A 19,444-nucleotide genomic window follows, 5' to 3' on the forward strand; every position below is an offset into this window, starting at 1 on the left:
CAGCAGTAGCTGATGTTTTCTTCAAGGCATTTGGCCTCTGCAAAGTCTCATTTTCAACCTGCTGCTTTTGACATCTAGACGTAACATCACATAATCCTGTGCAGAGACCCCACTGACAAATAAACCTCGGCCACCTCCCATTAATGAGCAACACTAAAATTATACCAGAGTGTAAAAGGAGTACATAAAAGCCACAACTGCAAATTTATTTTAAAATCGTGCAAGAGTGTGAGTGATTGTGTGTGGAGTGAGTGTTGAAAGAACACAGCGAGGGTGTAATGTGTGTTTTTATAAGTTCTTCTCAGAAAATGTTTTCAGTGTTTCTGTCTCATCCTGTGCTCATTAGTGACTGTCAGTCATGTCTCACTGCTGATGCGTACATGAGAGAAATGCTGCCAAGTGGGAACACAGCCAAATAAACAACATATATTAACACAGTAAATGAGAACACAGACCACCTACTAGCAAGGTGCTAAAATAGAGAGGTTGACATATGCAGCATGCTTGCTTCGTTGCTCATAGAGGCAAAATGCTACATGCAATATTCATTCAATAATACAGCCCTTTTCACCATCAAAAAATATTTTCCTTACTTTAAAAAAGTAGAAATTAAAAATTGACACTTACCACAAAGTAATAATACCGCGAGGATTTTGCAATATAATCAGGTCTGCATGGTCCAACCCCAACACAGACTTGCACATTCCAAGCATATTGGCTCTCCTCTGCTTTACCCATCTCACACACAATCCTGAAAACACACAGCAATAATTGTAAAATATGAAGGAAAAAATGCTAATGTATAGAAATACACAATTACATGTGCTATATCCCACACAGAGAAATGTTCTCTTAAAAAAAAGTTTGCATTATTGCAGTTTGACTTGCCAGCAAATACAAAGCATATTACATAATAATAAATACCTTAAACCTGTGTCAAAACCTTTGTAAAATAATGCATTATTTGGCAGTAGCATCACCTCCCCCACACAGACAAGTTGTGGGAGAAAGAGGAAAAGTCTATCCTTTTACATATGACCTCAAATGCAGCTACTTCTTCTGCTGGGTCAGCATTTGCTTAGAAAGTGCTGGCACATAACGTTCTTTCTGAGCAGAAGCACTGGGTCTGTTGATAAGCCAACTTTAAACTAATTGAACAGACAGCACCTGTAAGAAGCCCAACCTCTGGATTAAACTCAAATGTCAACTAAATCTAACCTCCAGAATTTACTAGCGTGATTATTAGTGCATGTGCAGCTGCTTCTGTGTAGGCTACCATGAAGCGTACAGTACTGACTGTACACTGCAGCACACCTACTCTAAGTCTCATGTATGTGCACTGCAGACGCTTAAATTTCCATTCAAATTTCTTCTCTGGTCTAAAAATATGGTCAAATAGGCATTAGTGTAACAGTTTGCAGTGTATTATTATTAGTCTAATGTTGCACTTAAGCACTTAAGTTTACTGTTAATGCTGTTAGAAAAAAATGTTTCCAGGATAAAAATTACTACCTGTGTATTATGATGAAACAACCTAGCAGGAAGTTAATTTGAGAACAATTACATGAAGATGCATTATTAATTTGTGCAGCCAATTTTCTTTGAATCAGTCATAAAATGTGACCTACTGTTCAGCAGGGATGTATTCATCACGTATGGGGGTGCACTCCACTCCAGCCACCTTCACGTTATCCTGAATCTCTCTGAAGTCCAGTCCCAGGTTTTCACCCCGGATAGTAACACGTGTGCCACCCTCCCTGGGACCCCGGAGAGGGGTGATCTGTTGAGATTCAAACCGTGCTTGATGATTTCATACATGTTATTTTTTAAAACTGAATCGTTGCTTTTTGGCAAATAGCAGGAAGAAAAGAGAGAATTGAAACTGGTGACTGAGATATTCTATGACATTATGTCCATAATTATAAGCACAACATCACATTTACACTGCATGTAAAATAATTGTATGATCCCATCCCTTTATTTTTGTATCAGATGTCAGTAACTTATTCAAAATGAATAAAAAGATCCATGACATGTACAGTAAATAGTGTCATGAGAGTGCTTCTATTAGTGATTGCAAATTAATTACACAAGCAAGTACTCATATTCATGCATATTAAATGAAAAGTGTAACTTCCCAAATGGCCCTACTTAGAAACCACGTAGATAACACAAAATAGGATTTGATACCATTAACATCTGCACAGAATGCACTGTGGGTGTTACTGACAATTACATCTATGCACTTTGGTCTTACACACCAGTTCACAAGTTTTGGTCAACAATCACAGAAAAACTTTAATTTTTTATTTTGAGATATTCTGCAGAATCTCTTTCTCCATCTCTGTGCCTCTTAGGAAACCTTCATGCTCTATCCTCCAACCATTGCCAAGAACATTTTTGCAAAGCTGGCTATCCAAAAATTTAATTAACCTCAGTCAGTGAAATATTTAAATCATAGGATACTGTCAATGTGCAATGGCAAAAACAAACAAACAAAACAAAAAGTCATGTACATACCTAAAGTAAACAGGGTGGAAAATTTGCCAAGCTTACAGGGAATAAAAGTTTGCCAATTTGAAAAGAAAAAAATGAAAACTTCTCAAGCAAAAAAACAAACAAAAAACAACAACAAAAAAAAACAAAACAATTAGGAAAGTAACAGCTAAAAGGTCACACCTCAGGGTCAATGGTCTGTCATTCCTCAACTTTTTATTAACTGAAATCCACAACAATCTATTAAATAAGATGAACAGAAATCTTCATGTTGGGTGACATCTTTGCAATAATCAGTGTCCTTTTGATTTATCAGTAGCATCTTTCATTGCAGATAAGGTTGTTGGAACATCCATCAACACTTTTCTCACAAAGGTTCCTTTAGGCTGGTGTGTGTGTTTGTGTATGTATACATCATCAGACCTGTCCACATGGATGGATGTTACTAAGTGGTAAAGAATAGTCTGTCCCCATTTGTCTCTGCCAAATAGAAGTCCTGCAGGCTAGAGACGGGAAACAGCTTTAATGGCAGCTCTCACCATTTTTAACTCAGTATAAAGATGGCAGCATGACCCCCTGTGGTTTTCACCTGACAGGTAGAGTGCTGAATGAGTGAACATGGCTTTATCTTACAGTTTACAGCTGCTTTGTACTATAGGAAGATATTCTATATGTTACTCCAGTAAGTACATCAGAGGATTTTAATTTGAGTATTTGATTATTTTTCACAGGGATGGAAAAGACAAATTGAAATAGCTCAAGGAGAAAATATAACCAATCGAATCAAAGAAGCAAACCCAAGCCAGGTCACGCACAGCACAATTCCTGAGACTGCCATGTGGGAGATATCGTTATCATATACTCCAGTTTCTCTGATTAATATGGCTCCCTGCTGATATCTTAATGAAAAAAAGACCCTTTTGGGAAAAAGGGCCACAATACAATAAATTAAAATAGATTGCAGACACCATCTTGTGGCTCTCCATTTATCTGAAAATACAGTATTTGAAGAGGAGGATTAACTTAAAGAAAAATAGTAAAGGACAGAAGAGCAGCAAGCATATCAGGGAAGGATAAAATGTGGCATTGATTAGATTTATGACTTTGACAAGATAATTGACGGTTGAGTAGAGGCAAACACTTAATCACTTCTTTCTTTCTCCCCCTTTCTCTTTTCATCTTTCAGTGCAAGTCTCTCTAGCTCATATTGTTGATGGGAGATGTCATTATAATGAAGCATATTAGAATGCATTAGAGTCTGGGTTGTCTTGGGAAAGTCCTCACTCCTCACCACTGACAGTTTTTATCGGGAACGTGAGAAGGCTGCAATATGTTCCGCCTGCAGCCTCGGGGAGGTAGGGAGAAATACAGACCTGTCTCCCAGAATAAATCCACTGCTCTGGGTGAAGACAAACACTAAAGAGGAGGAATGATGAAGTGAAAATGAATGGCCTTACACTCTTTAATGAGTACAAAGCATTACCATCTTCCCCTTGCCTTTCTTAAGAGTTGAATTGATTTTTTCCAAGTAAGTAATAATCACTGATTTGAGTTGAGTTTGAGTAGGAGGGGATGATCAAGGAAGTAAGTCTGCTGATTTAAAAACATCTCCTGTGTGGCCTAAAATATCAGATTTTAACACAAGTTATAAAAGTTGCTAACTTGGTCAATGATCCGTTGAGGAAAATGATCCAAAATTATACAGCTGTGAGAGACAAAAACATTCAAGATTTTTACATCATGTTTGTGTACCTATAGGCTGGTAACTAAATCAAAGCCATTTAATTCAAAGCCATTGTTAAATGCCACAAGAGTAGCTGACCAAGAAAAAGTTAGTAGCAAATTCTCAAAGGATCCCAGGGTTACTTATAAACACCTTTAGGCAGGGAGTCCATCTCCAGTCTTTGAAGGTTCTGCAGGTTTTCAATGTGTCCCCGCTCTAACACATCTGACTCAAACGAATGAGTCATTGTGCAGAACGTCATAGGCTGTTGCATACATTTATTCTGAGTCAGGTGTGTTTGAGCAGCGAAACATTGAAAACGTGCAGGACGGCAACCCTCGACAGACATCCATGCCTTAAGGTATGTCTCATCAGAAAAACATTGAACAACAATGGTGTGCAAGACACTGATGCAAGGAAAAAGCTACTGTTACCTATCTGCAGTTTTCTAAGAAATTTAACAGACAAACCAGATGTTCAATAAATGTTTTCAATGCAGAAAAAAAGAAAGAAATATTTAGTTAAAATCAGTATATTTATGTTTGAACAAAAGAAATTCTTTCCAGCATCAGTTTTATTTTTTTTCCAGTTTTTTTTCAATTTTATCTATGAAATGATGTAGGTAGGACCAGGGTCAGTTACTGCTGCACACAAAGGTAAAATCAGACCATGGAAGCAAGGATTTTATACTTTTACCTCTTACATTTGTAATTTTCCACAAAAAGAGATACATAAATAGTACAGTATTGTCCAACTAATTTGTATATCTACTTTAACAATCTCTTTCTCCTTCATGAGGTCAGGCAGTTATATATAAGCTGGTCTGTGAAGTATAAATACTAAGGAAGGGATTCCATTTCTGTGTTCCTCTCCATTCATATCCATTACTTTCTAGGACTAGTATGGTAATTTATCTCTCTTTTTAGCCTCAGCACAAGCCAGTCACCATTTCTTCCTCAGAAAAAAAGGCAAAAAAGGGTCTTCTACAAGTCCTTCAGCCTCATGCGACACCATTCCAACTTTGTCTACTCATCCATCCCCATCCCTCCTATATGTAAAGCCAACCCATCCTCTGCTGTCATCTGGGCAGCTTTCCATTCATCTTTCCTTTTGGCCCTGATATCTTTCATCTCACTGACCCTTGTCACATCTGCAGCTGCCCTATTTTATTATGTCTTGCACAGGTCAAGTCCATTTACCCCATGTGGTGCTCTCAGGATGACAGGTTAAGTGGGGGTTTGTGTGAACATCTGTGCAGATGAATGATAACTTCCCAGCGTGAGAATGATTTGTCTTTCTAGGCCTTAGAGGGTTGTGAGTGTTTGCATGGTTACATTTAAAGTAATTTTATATTCTCATTCAAACTTCAAGTATTATGTAACTACAATGTAAAAACATGTAAAATGTCCCTCCTCTGAAAGGCTGCCAGACTGAATAGCTGATGGTGACTCACAGCTTCTGCCATTATGTTAAAATAATCAACTACCACAGTGTCTCAGAGATAAAAATGTTCTCATCAGTGAAGTATAATTAAGGTGTGTATGCTATGTCTATGAGGGAGGGGGCACTTCCATTATTATTGCCATTGCTTGGTCCTTTTACTGATACATGTCTGCCCAGTGTGTGTGTGCCTCACCTGTGTGATTCGTGGATTGGTGCACATGCTGTTGATACCGTTGTGCTCTAGCCACTGGTTCTCAGGGTGGGGGCAGTGTTGCTTGAGGGTGCAGCGGTTCTCTCCTTTGCACCAAACACAGCCATACTTTGATTGGGCCTTCAAACACAAACCACAGCTTCCACGCTGAGCATCACACTTGTAAAGAGTGACTGTGTAGAAAGGAGGAAAGAAACAATGAGAAAGGGGAGTTGGGAGGGAGGTAATATTAGATAGGTGAATAACTGTTGGAAAAATCCTGACAGAGCTGCAAATGCAATAGTATTTATTTAGAGAAATTATATTAAAATGCTAGACATCTAAACACAAACTAACCCCTGACAAAAAAATCTCATTATCGCTCCATCTATCTTCATCTCCATACACTCCTGCTCCCTCTCGCCCTGTCTCAGTGAGATTCCTACAATGCTGCCTCCTACCTCTCCTCACCCACCACACATTTAACATATCATCTCCATGGAAACAGACCAGCCATTTTCTTTTTAATTGCCATTAGATGCATGTGTGATCTGCCCATCAAAAAATGCCCTGGGAGCTGCTTCCCCCGCAGGCAAACAAAGGTAGGAGGAGGTTTGAGGAGCGCTCTCAATTTCAAACATCTCCCTTACTCTGTTACTTTTGATGCTTCTTTGATTCTGCACTTATGCTCAAGGATATGTTTTGAAGACAGTTTGACTCTGACACTTGTGCAAACAACTACAAACCCTTTACAAACTTTGCCTCACAGCACAGTGTCATTTTGGCATATAATTCACATTTAACCATATCTTCAACAAGCCTGACTCAACTGCCTTTGGTGGGAATGAGCCAGGTTCCTGTCAGGGAACTACAACCCCCAGCATGCTGATGTTTTCTTGTTTTTGAATGAAACACTACACTGGTGGATTGCCACTGGCCAAACTGAATCAAGATAAGCAGGTGGATGATTAAAAACGGAGCACTGAACTGTCATAACAGATACAAGCACTAGATGATGAGCTGGACGTAGAAAGAATTAAGACTGCCAGATGAGACATATAATTTATATTACAACTCTGTGTTCTGCATACATCCAGTGATAATAAATTAGATTTCCATGTAAAAATGACAGATTTCACCTTGCACTGGTAATCAATTGAAACATTATTTTCAGCATGGCTAAATTCTTTTATAATTTTGTGATGATGAAGACAGATCAATTGTCAAATTCTCAGTGAGATATTTACAAAAATATAAAAGATACAAAAGAAAGGAGAATATTCTAGAAAGGGTAAAAGAATGATATTTAGAGAAGCTGGAACAGTGATGTGCAGTACAGCCAGCTGGAAAGGGACCCATCGAAGGAAAGAGAGGATGTGTTAAAGTTAACCACTCTACATCGCAACATCAGGGAATGGATGCTTCACCTTAGCGCACTACCCCCCTGTTGCCATGGAGACAGGCTCCAAGGGCAACAATGGCTAGGTGGCAGCTTTACTGTGTATGTTTAAACGAGAGTTTGTTAGAGACGATGAATAACTAGAACTGCAAGTGTGTATATGTGTGGTTTGTGTGTATGAGTATGTATCAGTGCTTGTATTAATACTCACCTTTGTTCTGGTAGGGGTTGTCAATGGTGAAATCTCCATTCCAGATGACGGTCAGCTCCACGTGAAGACTACTCATCTCCATCCCATCATAGAAATACTATCACCATGGCAACCAAAGAAGAAATGACAGATGGGGTAGAGAATATGAGGGAAAGGAAGTCTTGAAACTGCCTTTTTATCTCTGCATCCAAAACTCTTCAGACAAACACATCGTCAACAAGTGGTTATACACAAACTTAAACACACACACACACACAAACACTATTCACGCTATAGAGTGCTAAAAGATAAGATTATTTTCAGTTTGGTTCTGTAACACTAGCAGCATAGAGGGTTGGTGCTAGAATCATAATTTTCCGCCAAATTACAGTTTCCCTCCTTCACAGCTCAATCAAAGTACAATATTTGGAATGTGCTGTGATTACACACACAAATCCCAAAGATGTCTCGACAAGCAGACACCGACACACACACTTAAAATGATGAAGATAGACAGGAAGATGGGATGTTATTGTATCAACAGACGATTAGCATCAAGACCAGCATAAAGCCTTTTTCATGCTTGCTGTCAAAGCCCTATTCAGTCAATGAATGGAGCATCATTGGAGAGATGTCTGCATAGTGGAGACAAAATCAGGTTCTTATTTCATCCAACTTCTGTCCAGATGAGAGACCAAACTGCCTTAGCTTGAACTGGTGTGTGTCTGTGAATGTGGCTGTATGTGCATAAAAGCAGTCACTTTTAAAGAAGAGTTAATAAAAATAGGGTATCTTTATTTAGACTGAATAAGTGTGTAGATGGTCTTAAAACAAAGACACACTCCTCACCGATGTGTTTTGACACTGCAATGAAGAGCTGTTGAAGCGAAGGGCAGGAACTCTGTGCTCATTTCCTTGGATGGTTAGCAAACACTCATACCCTCGCTGTCCAGACTGGGGCTGGGGGAGGTTCTTAGCCTCCAGGGTGATAGGCTTCACCACATTGACTGGCACCAGTATCTCTTTTGCACGCTCCAACTGAGGACACCCCTGAAATGTAAGACAAGAAAGTTAGGTTAATGTTTCTAATGCATTACTGTTATTAGATCAGTGGGGCCAAATGAATTCTGCACCTCAGTTCTTCATTGGAGGAATGGCTAAATGTTGCAGACAAAATCACTTCCAATTTACATCCTTCATATGCGGGGGACCCAGAAAAACAAGTCAGGCTTCAATAAAAAAAAGTATCATTAACATAATTTCAAACAGATAAACATTAACTACTACCACTTTTGGAATCACAAAGTTAATTAAAACTGATCTAAAATGAGCTCTTTTGGTGCTTAAATGGGCACAGTTGTTGACTAATGGCATCTATACACATTCATAAAAAGGCAAGTTTAGACATGTTGCAGTCATTTATTCAATCTGTTCAATGCCCTAATACTTTCAATGTTAAAATAATATCACACCGATAAAGCAAAGTTAAATTTAGTCCATTTGACACAAGTATGAATGAAACCTGACACCGTAAATTCACTGATCTGAGGTATCAGATCCATGAATCATCAGGCAACCCAACAGTACTTTACTTACTTTAATTAAATTTTATGAGATGGCCACTTCACTGTTTGCTTTTTTAAAGTTTAGTGCTTTGTGTAGCTTTTGTTCTTGAGTTCAAATGATGTGCCTCTTGGTTTGACAGTCCCAGGACCTTTTCACATCATTGAGTGAAGGGCCAGATCAAAAGGTACTCTACTGTTATTATTCACAGGGGATGAGCATCAATTATATCAAAATCATAACCGGAGCCCACTTACAGTGGGGATTCAAATTCAAAACAACAGTACGAGGTGTTAACTCTACAGGGTGCCCAAACTTTTGCAGACACCATTTTTTTGTTTTCTGTTATTTTGAAATTGTAAATTATGGAAATAAATTCTAACTTTTTTTTAGACATATTATAAGTATGTCTAATCAGTCATTTAATGCCTTTTGGAAATTTTTCCATCTTTCCTTGGCTTCTTTCTGCACATTACAATGAATTTTAACCAGGGATGCCCAAACTTTGGATCCCCACAGTTTGCTGAACTGATATGATCAAGTGTTTTTTTTTTTTTCCCCTCCTTACTCAAGTCAACTTTGAGATTTCTATGCAGAGACGCTCCAGATTGTTCCAAGATAAAGCTGATTCCTGCCTGTGTTGTAAACAAACAATAATGAATGACACAGGGCGAGGGAGAGTATGAGTGAGCCAAGAATTACTTAGCAATCGGAGATCTAAAATTAACAGCCAGTCAATTCAGGTGTGAGCCGCTGGTTAAAGCAACAATGGCTTCTCTGGAAAAAAAGGAGAAGAATAAAGAAGAGGTGAGGAGAGGTGAAAGGATGGACAGAGAAGACAAAATAAGAAACAAAGAGAGGTGTCCAGGGAGGACAAGAGGCATGAAAAGAATTGATGAGAGAACAAGAAAGTGACTGACAGGCAGAAGCAAAAGGTAAGGGGGATGGCAAAGCAGGCAAAGATAGTAAACAGAACAGTGCTTCTCTGAGCACTTTGCAAAATGCTTCATGTTTTTGCCAGAGTGGTAGATAGACACAGCAAAATAGGCAAAATGAGAGCAAGAAACAACAAAAGAATGTTGCAGCTGAAGGAAGCAGAAAAGGCATTAAGCATACGTGACAGGAGAAGCTTTAGCATGTCAAAGAGAGGAAAAAAAGAGCATGAGGAGAAGCAGAGTAGATAAGGTGAGCCCCCTCACAGATGGAGCTGAGGGGGGTAGTGAAGCACAGCAGGCGTTGAACTGGGTGATAACACTTGTTTGAAGTTCATTAAAAGCCACTTGATTGGGTTAGTGACTGAGTGACTGGATAGTTAGGTGGGGAGAGAGGGGAGCTCTCTGTGAGACTATTCACAAAGTCATTATAGATAAATGACACACAGAAAGAGAGTTTTCTGTGGTGGAGGTGAGGAAAGTGCGTGTGTGCATGTTTGCCGTTCCAAATCTCATTTTCCTAAGAACGAAGGGTCATATTTGGAGAATGAAAATGAGTGGGAGAGCAAAGAGAGATGCAATCCATTTTTAATCACATCTCCCAGTTAATACATGTGAACAATGGGGACAATAAATCTGATCTGGTTTGTGGAAATGAAGGCACCGGAGTATGACTTAACACAGTGATGGAGTGGAATCTTAAAGACACAGATTAACACTGAAAGTTGTGTTTGATGCTGAGGTGACAGGATTTCACACGTGCGTCGCAATGAGATGTGTGTAGTTTACATTTTGGTTGTAAATAGTAATGAAGTTCTAACTTTACTTGAGTTCATCAGTTACTACTGTAGTTACTTTTCAAAGCATTTTGTTTTCAGTGTTACTATGGGGTTATATTGACCATATCGGCCTGTGTGTTGTGTTAAATGGTAAATGGTCTGTACTTAAATAGCACTTTAGATATATACGTCACATTCACCCATTCATACACACATCCACACATTGATAGTGGAAGCTGCCATGCAGGGCAGCTCAACCACAACCCATCAGGAGCAATTAAGGGTTTAGTGTCTTGTTCAGGGACACCTCGACATGAGCTCTCCAGGCTGGGATCAAGCTGGCAACCCTTTGGCTACAGCACGACCACTCTACCGACTGAGCCACGCCGCTCCATATGTTGCCACAAAACAAACAGGAAAGGGAAAAAACTAATCCCAGATAAATATATACATATATATATATATATATCTTCTGTTTTTCAGCAGGTTGCCATTCCTGTACACATCATTGTGCATGTATAGCTGCCTTGACAGGTGAGATGGCAGATGACAGCATTTGCATGGGTATTTTGAGTGGGGCAGGAGCAGCATCATGGTGAAATGCATATTGTTCTTGGGTGATAGTAACTGCAAGCAAATTACTCTTCTCTAGATTTGGGGAAGCACCTTTGTGACAGACACAGCTCCAAAACATCAGTAATGCAGCCCCAAAACAGCCACGGCTAGCTTTTAACCCTTTGGCATCCCACTGGGTCATAGAAGGGACACTTTGGGTGTGCCTGCAAAATTGCAGTAAAGCCAGGGGTCACCTTTGCTAAAGCTGCTACGAGGGAAGTTACTGAATGTCATGTTGTTGAGTTTAGGAAACACTACTTACAACTCTAGTTTGTCCATCTGAAAAAAAATCTGTTACTTTGTATTCTTGACTTGATTTTTGATTGTAAACATAATCTTAATAAAAACCCTGTGAAGAGAATATTACATCTGTCATTACCGTTATCCTGCCGATAAATTATAAATGAAATGAAAATTGCAATCCTCAGATTAAAGATCCTTAGATCCTCAGATTAAAACCCACCATCATGACTCTTTTAATCATTTATTTTTGAAACTGAGAAAGTCAAATTAAAACTGAAGTCTCTTTGTCATACAGGTAGATTTAAGGTGCACACAGCCATATTGTATTGCTTGCATTGTAATGCACACACACAGACATTCACAGATGCATAAAGATTAAAATACAACCGTGGAATTTGATTTGAGCTGAAAATTAATATAACCAGATAGCATCTCTTGCATCATCTGTCCACAGATGGAAAACATCAAAATCTCACTTTTAACTGCTGCTGACAACCCATTTTATTTGCATACACATTTAATCCATGCGAACCAACCAACCACACTTCTCTTTGTTATTTAATGAGCCAAACTACAAATACAAATCCACTAACTCTAATCTTTTTTTTCTGTCACATAAACACACATTCATACTCACTCAAATACACAGTGGCCAACACAATGGTTTATTATACTCATAAACTAAAGTTATCTGCCTGGTAATCGTAAAGCAGGCCTCCCTCACTACTACAAACAGTACACTCACACTACTGCACCATGATGACCTTCATTTCTAAAGAGTGATCAAACTGAAGAAAAATTTTGACTCCTATTTCGTAATGTGACAGAAAAAATGGTGAAATGTAAAACACAGAAGCATGTTCTCACTGTTGATTCGACCGGAATGAAAAATCTATGATTTAGAAAAGAATTTAAAACCATGCAAGTAAATATGCTGGTGGCTTGTGTTGTTTTCTCCTGCTTAGCTGTGATTTCGCTGCTTGTATGCTCACATATGTGATCAGACGCACTTGTATAACACACTGTGATCATTGCCAGCTCTTCCTGAGGCCAACTGGGTTTTCATTGGTTTGGACAAACATGTGTATATCCCCTAGTTGGCTACAGATGCTCTTGGCATTGAGAATAATGTTCACTGTCACTGTGGAGATTTATGTGAATGTTAAGTTGATGCAATGTCAGTGCCTATATTAACACTCCCCACCTACTTAAACCCAAACATCTGAGATGCAATGCTGATACAGGTAAAAAATAAATAAATAAATAAAAACATACTGCAAGAACACATGAACCCTCATATATATGCAAACTGCCGTGTGGACAAATGACGTTACAGCTCAACATATGTCAATTGTCATACTGTAAATAAAAGATTTTTAACTGGCTACTTCTTATTGGGATTTAAAAAAAGGCTATTTTCTCTGATATTTCCTCTGAGAAACTGAGAAACTTTCCATGGACATGTTTAGCTCCTTAAAGTGTATCATGCCAACTACTAACAACATGGTTTATGGATTATTTCTTCTGCTTCCAAAAATCAGTGTTGGTCAAATTTATTCAAAAACAATATTTAATTTCTTTCATCTTTTAAGTCCTCTACTAACATGGATTTATTATTATTATTATTATTATTATTTATTTATTTATTCTGGATGAGCACTTATGAGTAGATGTAAAGGAGCAAATGTTTTAATATCATTTGGATAAATTGTGTTATTTTTCTGAACAAAGCCAATGTTTAATGTGAGGTGCATACTTAAACTGTCCTTGTTTTGGAGCGAGCCTGTCAGGACATGTGAAGGTGTGAGCCCCAATGACAGAGCTGTAATCAAGGATTTGAGCTAAGGGCTAGAAAGAAAAATACCTGTTAAGAACATGACTCACACACATAAGATAAGCCATGACCTTTGAAAAACAAAGTTGGCGCCTCTTTTTCTACCCTCCTTGTAATTATCCGTCAATTTTGTTCCTGGCTTGTTTTTTTCTTCATTTATATCTCCACACAAGAAACCTGTTAGTAATGTTCACTGGTTCATCCCATCTACACTGCTAAATGACCTTTCTCATTTCTCTTGTCAGTCCTCTGACTGATTCCCTCTTCTCTCCACTCTTTCCTGACTTTTTTTTTTATTCTTGGGGACCTACTTAGATCTGATAATTAGAGGCTGGTGGGAGGTGTGAAGGGTGGAGATAGGAAAAGTGACAGAGAGTAGGAAGCAGACTGGGAACTGTGGATGTAAAAGCCCTTGGCATAGTTTGAAGCTAAAGAGGGAGGGTGAAAGCGAGAAAGAAAAAGGCCCATAATTATAGCAGTGTAAGGTGTGAAGATGAAGAGGATCTTATTTTATATACATACTCTCAAACACACACACACACACACACACACACACACACACACACAGTGCTACCAACAGCCTCCCAGTCCCTGTTCTATCGCATCCAAAAGAGCCGAGGGCAAAAACACAGTCTTGTTTTCTGTTCACCAAATTTTCCTCCCAGCTGCTTTGCCTTGTTTTTTCCCTTACTATTCATTTCTCACTTTCAATTTTCCTGCCACAACTTTTAATTTTCTCCAAAAGACCATTACAATTCTTAATATGAAAAAAATACTTCACTCAGTGAACCTAATGTTAAGATTTTAAAGAGGTAAACCTGGTAAACCTTTTGCCAGACAATCTAAAGCCCCTCGTTTCAAGTTAAATGCTTAGCTTACAACAATTTGCACAAAAAACACCAGTGAAAGAACAACTCCACTGTAAAATGTAACTTTGGATTTAATTGAATATATCAAGTTATAATTTAATATAAATTTAGTTGTTAGTAATACTAATCTTAAATAAGTTATTTTTAACTTTGGAGGGAAAAAATGTAATACAAGAGGAATAGTGATGGTGGGAGAGCAGGATTTCCCCCAATGCTGTTCACCTCTAATACCAACAAATTAGAGATAATTCACTTTATGAAACCTTTCACTTACGCAAATTAGTAATATCTGATTCCATATTGACCTCAGGTCAGCAATACTCCACCTTTCACCATAGTTTCAGTGTACAGACAACTTGTTCTGGTCTCCAGTTACTGCTCATCCCTGTGTTTAAAACCAGTTATCCAGGCAGCTGCTGCACCGTCGCAGATGTCTGTGGTCTGAGTTTAGTTTGAGCAGAAACCCTGCTCACACCAAGTTCCTGCTGCAAAGCAAGAACGATTGAGTCCATCAACTGCTTTAAGTTTCTTCTATAACCTCATGAACTTAAAGCAAAATCAAATTGATCAAGTTTGTAAAAGTTTGAGTTAATTCAAATCAAATCAAATCAAATTTTATTTATAAAGCGCTTTTCATGCAAAGGCAACACAAAGTGCTTTACATAGTATAAATGCATATTAAAATGAAAAAAAAAGAAAATCACAGAACAAAAACAATAAGCCCTTTACACACCCAGTTATGTGACAGATTAAACACCTCCCACCCCACCCCCCACCCCCCCCCTCACCCATCCACACACACACACACACACACACACACAAACTCTTAATATCTGTCTTTGGCTTGGCGCTGCTGTGAGGAAACGGCATTTTTGGGGACCCATTTACACCAGGAGCCAGTCAAGCCATGTTTGCAGAGGGCAGACGAAGCAGGCTTGACTCCCAGAGTTTAGGATCCCCATAAAGAAATTGCACTTATTCACTCAAATGAACAAAAAACATATTTTTGGAGGCAGCAAGTTTGCACAGATTTTTTTTAATTAAAGCCAACTAGTTAGTTGTATAACGAGAAAAAAAAATTAGTCTGGTATCTTTAATGATAAAAGACAATGTAGAGTTCCCTATTCACTAATTTCAAATAAATGTAATATAACCTCGGGGTGATTGTTTAAAGCTGATATTTATGCTTCTTGCCCTATCAAGCCTTTTAAACTGGTATAATTTCAGATTTAAGCAGTCTGATCTTTTAGTAATTTCCTGTCAGTTCTGTTTAATTTCTAACTACATTAAGTTGTATATTAATTTTCTTTATCAACACCTTTGCTTCTCACAAAACACAGTGACTCCACAGCAATCAGTGCCAGAGCCTGACATTGATTTGTTTATGAATCAAACTAGAGCACCTCTCTTAACAATTCCTGCCTCATATTGGCAGCTAACAGCCATTACTGTTGGCATTTTACGTCTTTAATAAAATGATCCTGATCACTTGGTCAATACGTTTCTGGTAAATAAACTCCACTGAATTGATCACATCATAGTAGAGAAAAAAATAATCCAAGGACACAAGAATGCAGTGTGAGGACATATGTGCTGAGTGACATTAATATTTCTGTTTTGTATCTCCCTAACAGCTGAATATATATCAGGGAAAGGTTTGGCAGCAGCTCAGGATATGAACATGCTGTGTTGTAGACAGGAGAAGAAGAAAGAGAAATATCTCATGTGGTTTTCATCAGAAAGAGAACAGGAAGTGTCCCTAGTTTCATCTCTTTCTTATAGAGAGACTGTGCGTGTGCTTTATGGATAGAAGCTACAGTCTATAAAAAGAGCTAAAAATGCAGGACAACAAACACTGTCCACTGGGTAAACAAGCACAACCAAATCAAATCACAATAAATGTGACTGGAAAGGAATAACTATTAGCTCTCTCTTCAGTGTAACTAAATGCTGCTGCACGGCCTTTGTTTGTGACACAGAATGGGAAAGTCCTTGAGATGTATAGAGGGCAAACAGGGACATAGTGTTGGTTAGTGTGCCAACAGGCAAACCTCTGATCCCTGTGCCCATATCATTGCTGGCATGAATAAAAAGGCATCAACTGTAAGCCTAGGCCTGGCTTTACCTCCACCCTGCAATGCATACTAACAATCAGCTCAACTAGTGGGGAGATTTTTCTGGCCTCAATGATTAACAGAGTTAAAGGATTATTGAGATCACTGCCTGAAATCCCTTAATTGTAATAGTACACAAATTTCATCTTTTGTGAAATTTAGAAAAGATTCTGTGCCTGGTGTGTGTGCGTGTTCTTAAGCTTGTACTTTTGTGCCTAAACTATTAATTCAAAACAGCATCTGAAAATCTGTCAGCAAATGCATGACCTGAGATTTGAGGGGTTAATTAAAAGCAAATTAAAGTCATTAAGCCTGCATAACACCTGCTTTTCTGAAACATGTAAAAAAAAGGGATGTCATTAATGTGCTAATACCAAATCCCCTCCTTACTTTATTTATAGTTTTCTTTTAGTGAGCAACACAATGGGAGAGGATTCACCCATTATTATCCAGAGTCAATATTGACCACCAATGCCTAGGCTAATTGGAAAAGTAAACCTGCAACTAAGGGATGGTTCAAAAGGATAATAGAAAAGGCAAGAAAAAATAATATTGTCTGTGTAGGTTGAATGGCTCAGGGGGAAAGAAATGGGTGGAATAACACAATTGAGAGCATGCTGCTCATCAAAGGAAGCAATCTGGCTAAGCTTGTCCCTGCCTGTCATGGGGCGTCTGCCGACCCAGACATGAGCACTAGCGATCAACATCATAGCTCACCTCAGGCTAGGATTAACAGGCCACTAAACTTCCTGTAAAACCCTCCCCCTAAAAGCCACACTGAATTGGCAGTATAGGGATAAATACTGCAGATATCCATACAGACGTACTCTCTTACACAGTGGAACTATAGATGACTAAACATAGAAGTGACACATGGGCAATTCACAGGCACATACCAGCCTTTGTCGACCTCCTTGCTTTACCCTGAAGGCTTCAGCACCAACTATATTAGAGTGAAACTCTCTCATATGTTGGGGAGGGGCTGGATCGGAGGCTATTCAATGAATCCACCCTGTCCAGAAAGTGGCTTGTCCTCTGCAGCAGTGCAGCCTAATTACAGTGGGCTTTGCTTCGACGGGAATAGAACTTGCTGCCAATATTATTGATAATTCACAAAGACTAAGCTGTCGCAGGGAATAGGGATGAGCATGTGGAAATGACTCAGTTTTATTAGCTTCCACTGCCCTTTGATGTGCAGTCAAGAGCAAGACATGCCAAGAGACTACTGCCAGATGGAAGCACTACTGCTGAAAGGTGCCTCAATCCTTTTAACACAGCTCTTTTTGCATGAGAAATCTCCAATGTAAGCTATTAGTCTCACATAGCCAAACATTTCCCCTCAATTTATTTTGCCATGTATGATAACTTAGTTGGCTCAATACGAATTGACTGGAGCTGGACTGCATTAAAAATTTTGAGGTGTTCTGGACATTTCTTTAATTGGCTACAATTTGAGATGCTTTAAATATGCGGGGAGCGATTATGATAAAATCTGGGCCTCTTCTTCACAGCTGAAGAGCAATTCTGACACAAAACATGCATGTTGTGGGTAATTTAGTTTAGTTCTAGCATAACTTTGGCATCTTGGTGCTACCCCAGACTATAATGGGATTGGATGCCTGAGGAGGCTGAAAATAAAAATTTATCAGTACAACTTAGTTTAACCCCAGCCCTGGCTTGGGACCCACCTCATTCTTCTTGACTCGCCCCTCCTGGAAGGAACATGTGCGAGGGTCATGGGTGCAGTCGTGTCTGTATTTACACCAGTAGCACTGGTAAGGACTGTCCACACATGACAGACACCTAAGAGTAGAGTAGAGTGGAGGAAAGAATTGGTTTTGAATAAGAAGCTAAGCGCAGCAAAATCACACAAGACCACGTCTTTCAACTCAACATGTAGGGTTTAAAATGATGAAAAGCTTCTGCAGGCAAGTTCTAACTTCAAATGTCAAAGGAGAGAGCGAGAGAGAGAGAGAGAGAGAGAGAGAGAGAGAATCTCACTTATACAAATATTTCTTCATGTTTTGGCTCTCAGCATGGTACACGAAAAAGTAAATGTTACTGAAGTGCAACTTATCATTATTAGTAGACATCTACTTACGACTTGTGCACGCTGCAGTTGTAGAAAACAAAACTGGTATTTGCAAACGCCAAGCCTGTCTCCTTGGATTTGAGATAGAGTTGCACTATCTGGTGGTCACCTATGGCAAAGACATCATGATCACAGTTAGTAGTTTGATACAGAAAGATGACTTTTGATTCTTTTGATTTGATTTTGCTTTTGTTTCAGAACATATTTGTTGAACTGGTTACTGATAGTTTCATTGAACTTCTCCAGCTTTCAGGATCATGCATCAATTTACTTGCGCAAATATCCTTCAACAGTTTCTCATAACATTAGATTTCCCAAAAGACAAAAACTGTTCGAAGCCACAGGTGATCAGCTTGTTGTTGGTGAAGGCACTATCTTAAAAGGGAAGGAGATTGTATGTTAAGTCTTGCTATTTCTTCAGATGTACAAGAAACAAAAATTGGTGCTGACCGATTTCCCATGGGATGGACAACATTCCCTGTGAAATGTCTTTGAGAATATCTTTGACAAGGTAAAAGACGATGAAACATCAACCGTGTGTGTCTAAGTGTGTATGGGCATGCTCCTCATCTGTATTTGGTGCGTCCTTTTGTTTGGCACTAATGAAGGAGTTCATGTTTAATTCAACAGCACATCCATACATCTAACTGCTCTCTCTCTGCACTACCTCTACACCTCTCCTTCTCATCCACACTATCTCTGTACACAGGTCTCTTCACTTCCTTCCACACTGTGACTCCTTCTCCCTTGTGTCTCTCCCCAGCTCACTAACAAAGAAGGAATCATTCATCAATCACAGTAAAGCATGGCTGACAACGGATCTGTCCTAATTAGGCCACCTAAATGTTACCTTGAAGCCTGCTAACACTATCCATCCCTCCTTCTTTCTTCACTTCATCTGCTGCTCCCCCTTTTATCTCCTTTTATCTCTTTTTACCAAAGTTGGACTAATGAGTACCAGA

General features: G+C 38.9%; 1 protein-coding gene across 4 annotated transcripts in view; it reads right to left on the bottom strand.

Moving 5' to 3' along the window:
- plxna4 (plexin A4) overlaps window positions 1-19,444 on the bottom strand; it is a 248,207-nt gene that overhangs the window by 58,292 nt on the left and 170,471 nt on the right. For all 4 annotated transcript variants that reach the window (XM_041977658.1, XM_041977657.1, XM_041977659.1 and 1 more), the window contains exons 8-14: window positions 18,492-18,591; window positions 18,079-18,193; window positions 8,291-8,491; window positions 7,463-7,559; window positions 5,856-6,046; window positions 1,629-1,780; window positions 628-751 (exon numbers count right to left, since the gene is read on the bottom strand). In XM_041977658.1, coding sequence (XP_041833592.1) covers window positions 628-751; window positions 1,629-1,780; window positions 5,856-6,046; window positions 7,463-7,559; window positions 8,291-8,491; window positions 18,079-18,193; window positions 18,492-18,591 — 980 coding nt within the window. The remainder of the gene's footprint in view (window positions 1-627; window positions 752-1,628; window positions 1,781-5,855; window positions 6,047-7,462; window positions 7,560-8,290; window positions 8,492-18,078; window positions 18,194-18,491; window positions 18,592-19,444) is intronic.

Source organism: Melanotaenia boesemani, chromosome 23 (genome assembly GCF_017639745.1).
Source record: "Melanotaenia boesemani isolate fMelBoe1 chromosome 23, fMelBoe1.pri, whole genome shotgun sequence".
Classification (NCBI taxonomy): domain Eukaryota; kingdom Metazoa; phylum Chordata; class Actinopteri; order Atheriniformes; family Melanotaeniidae; genus Melanotaenia; species Melanotaenia boesemani.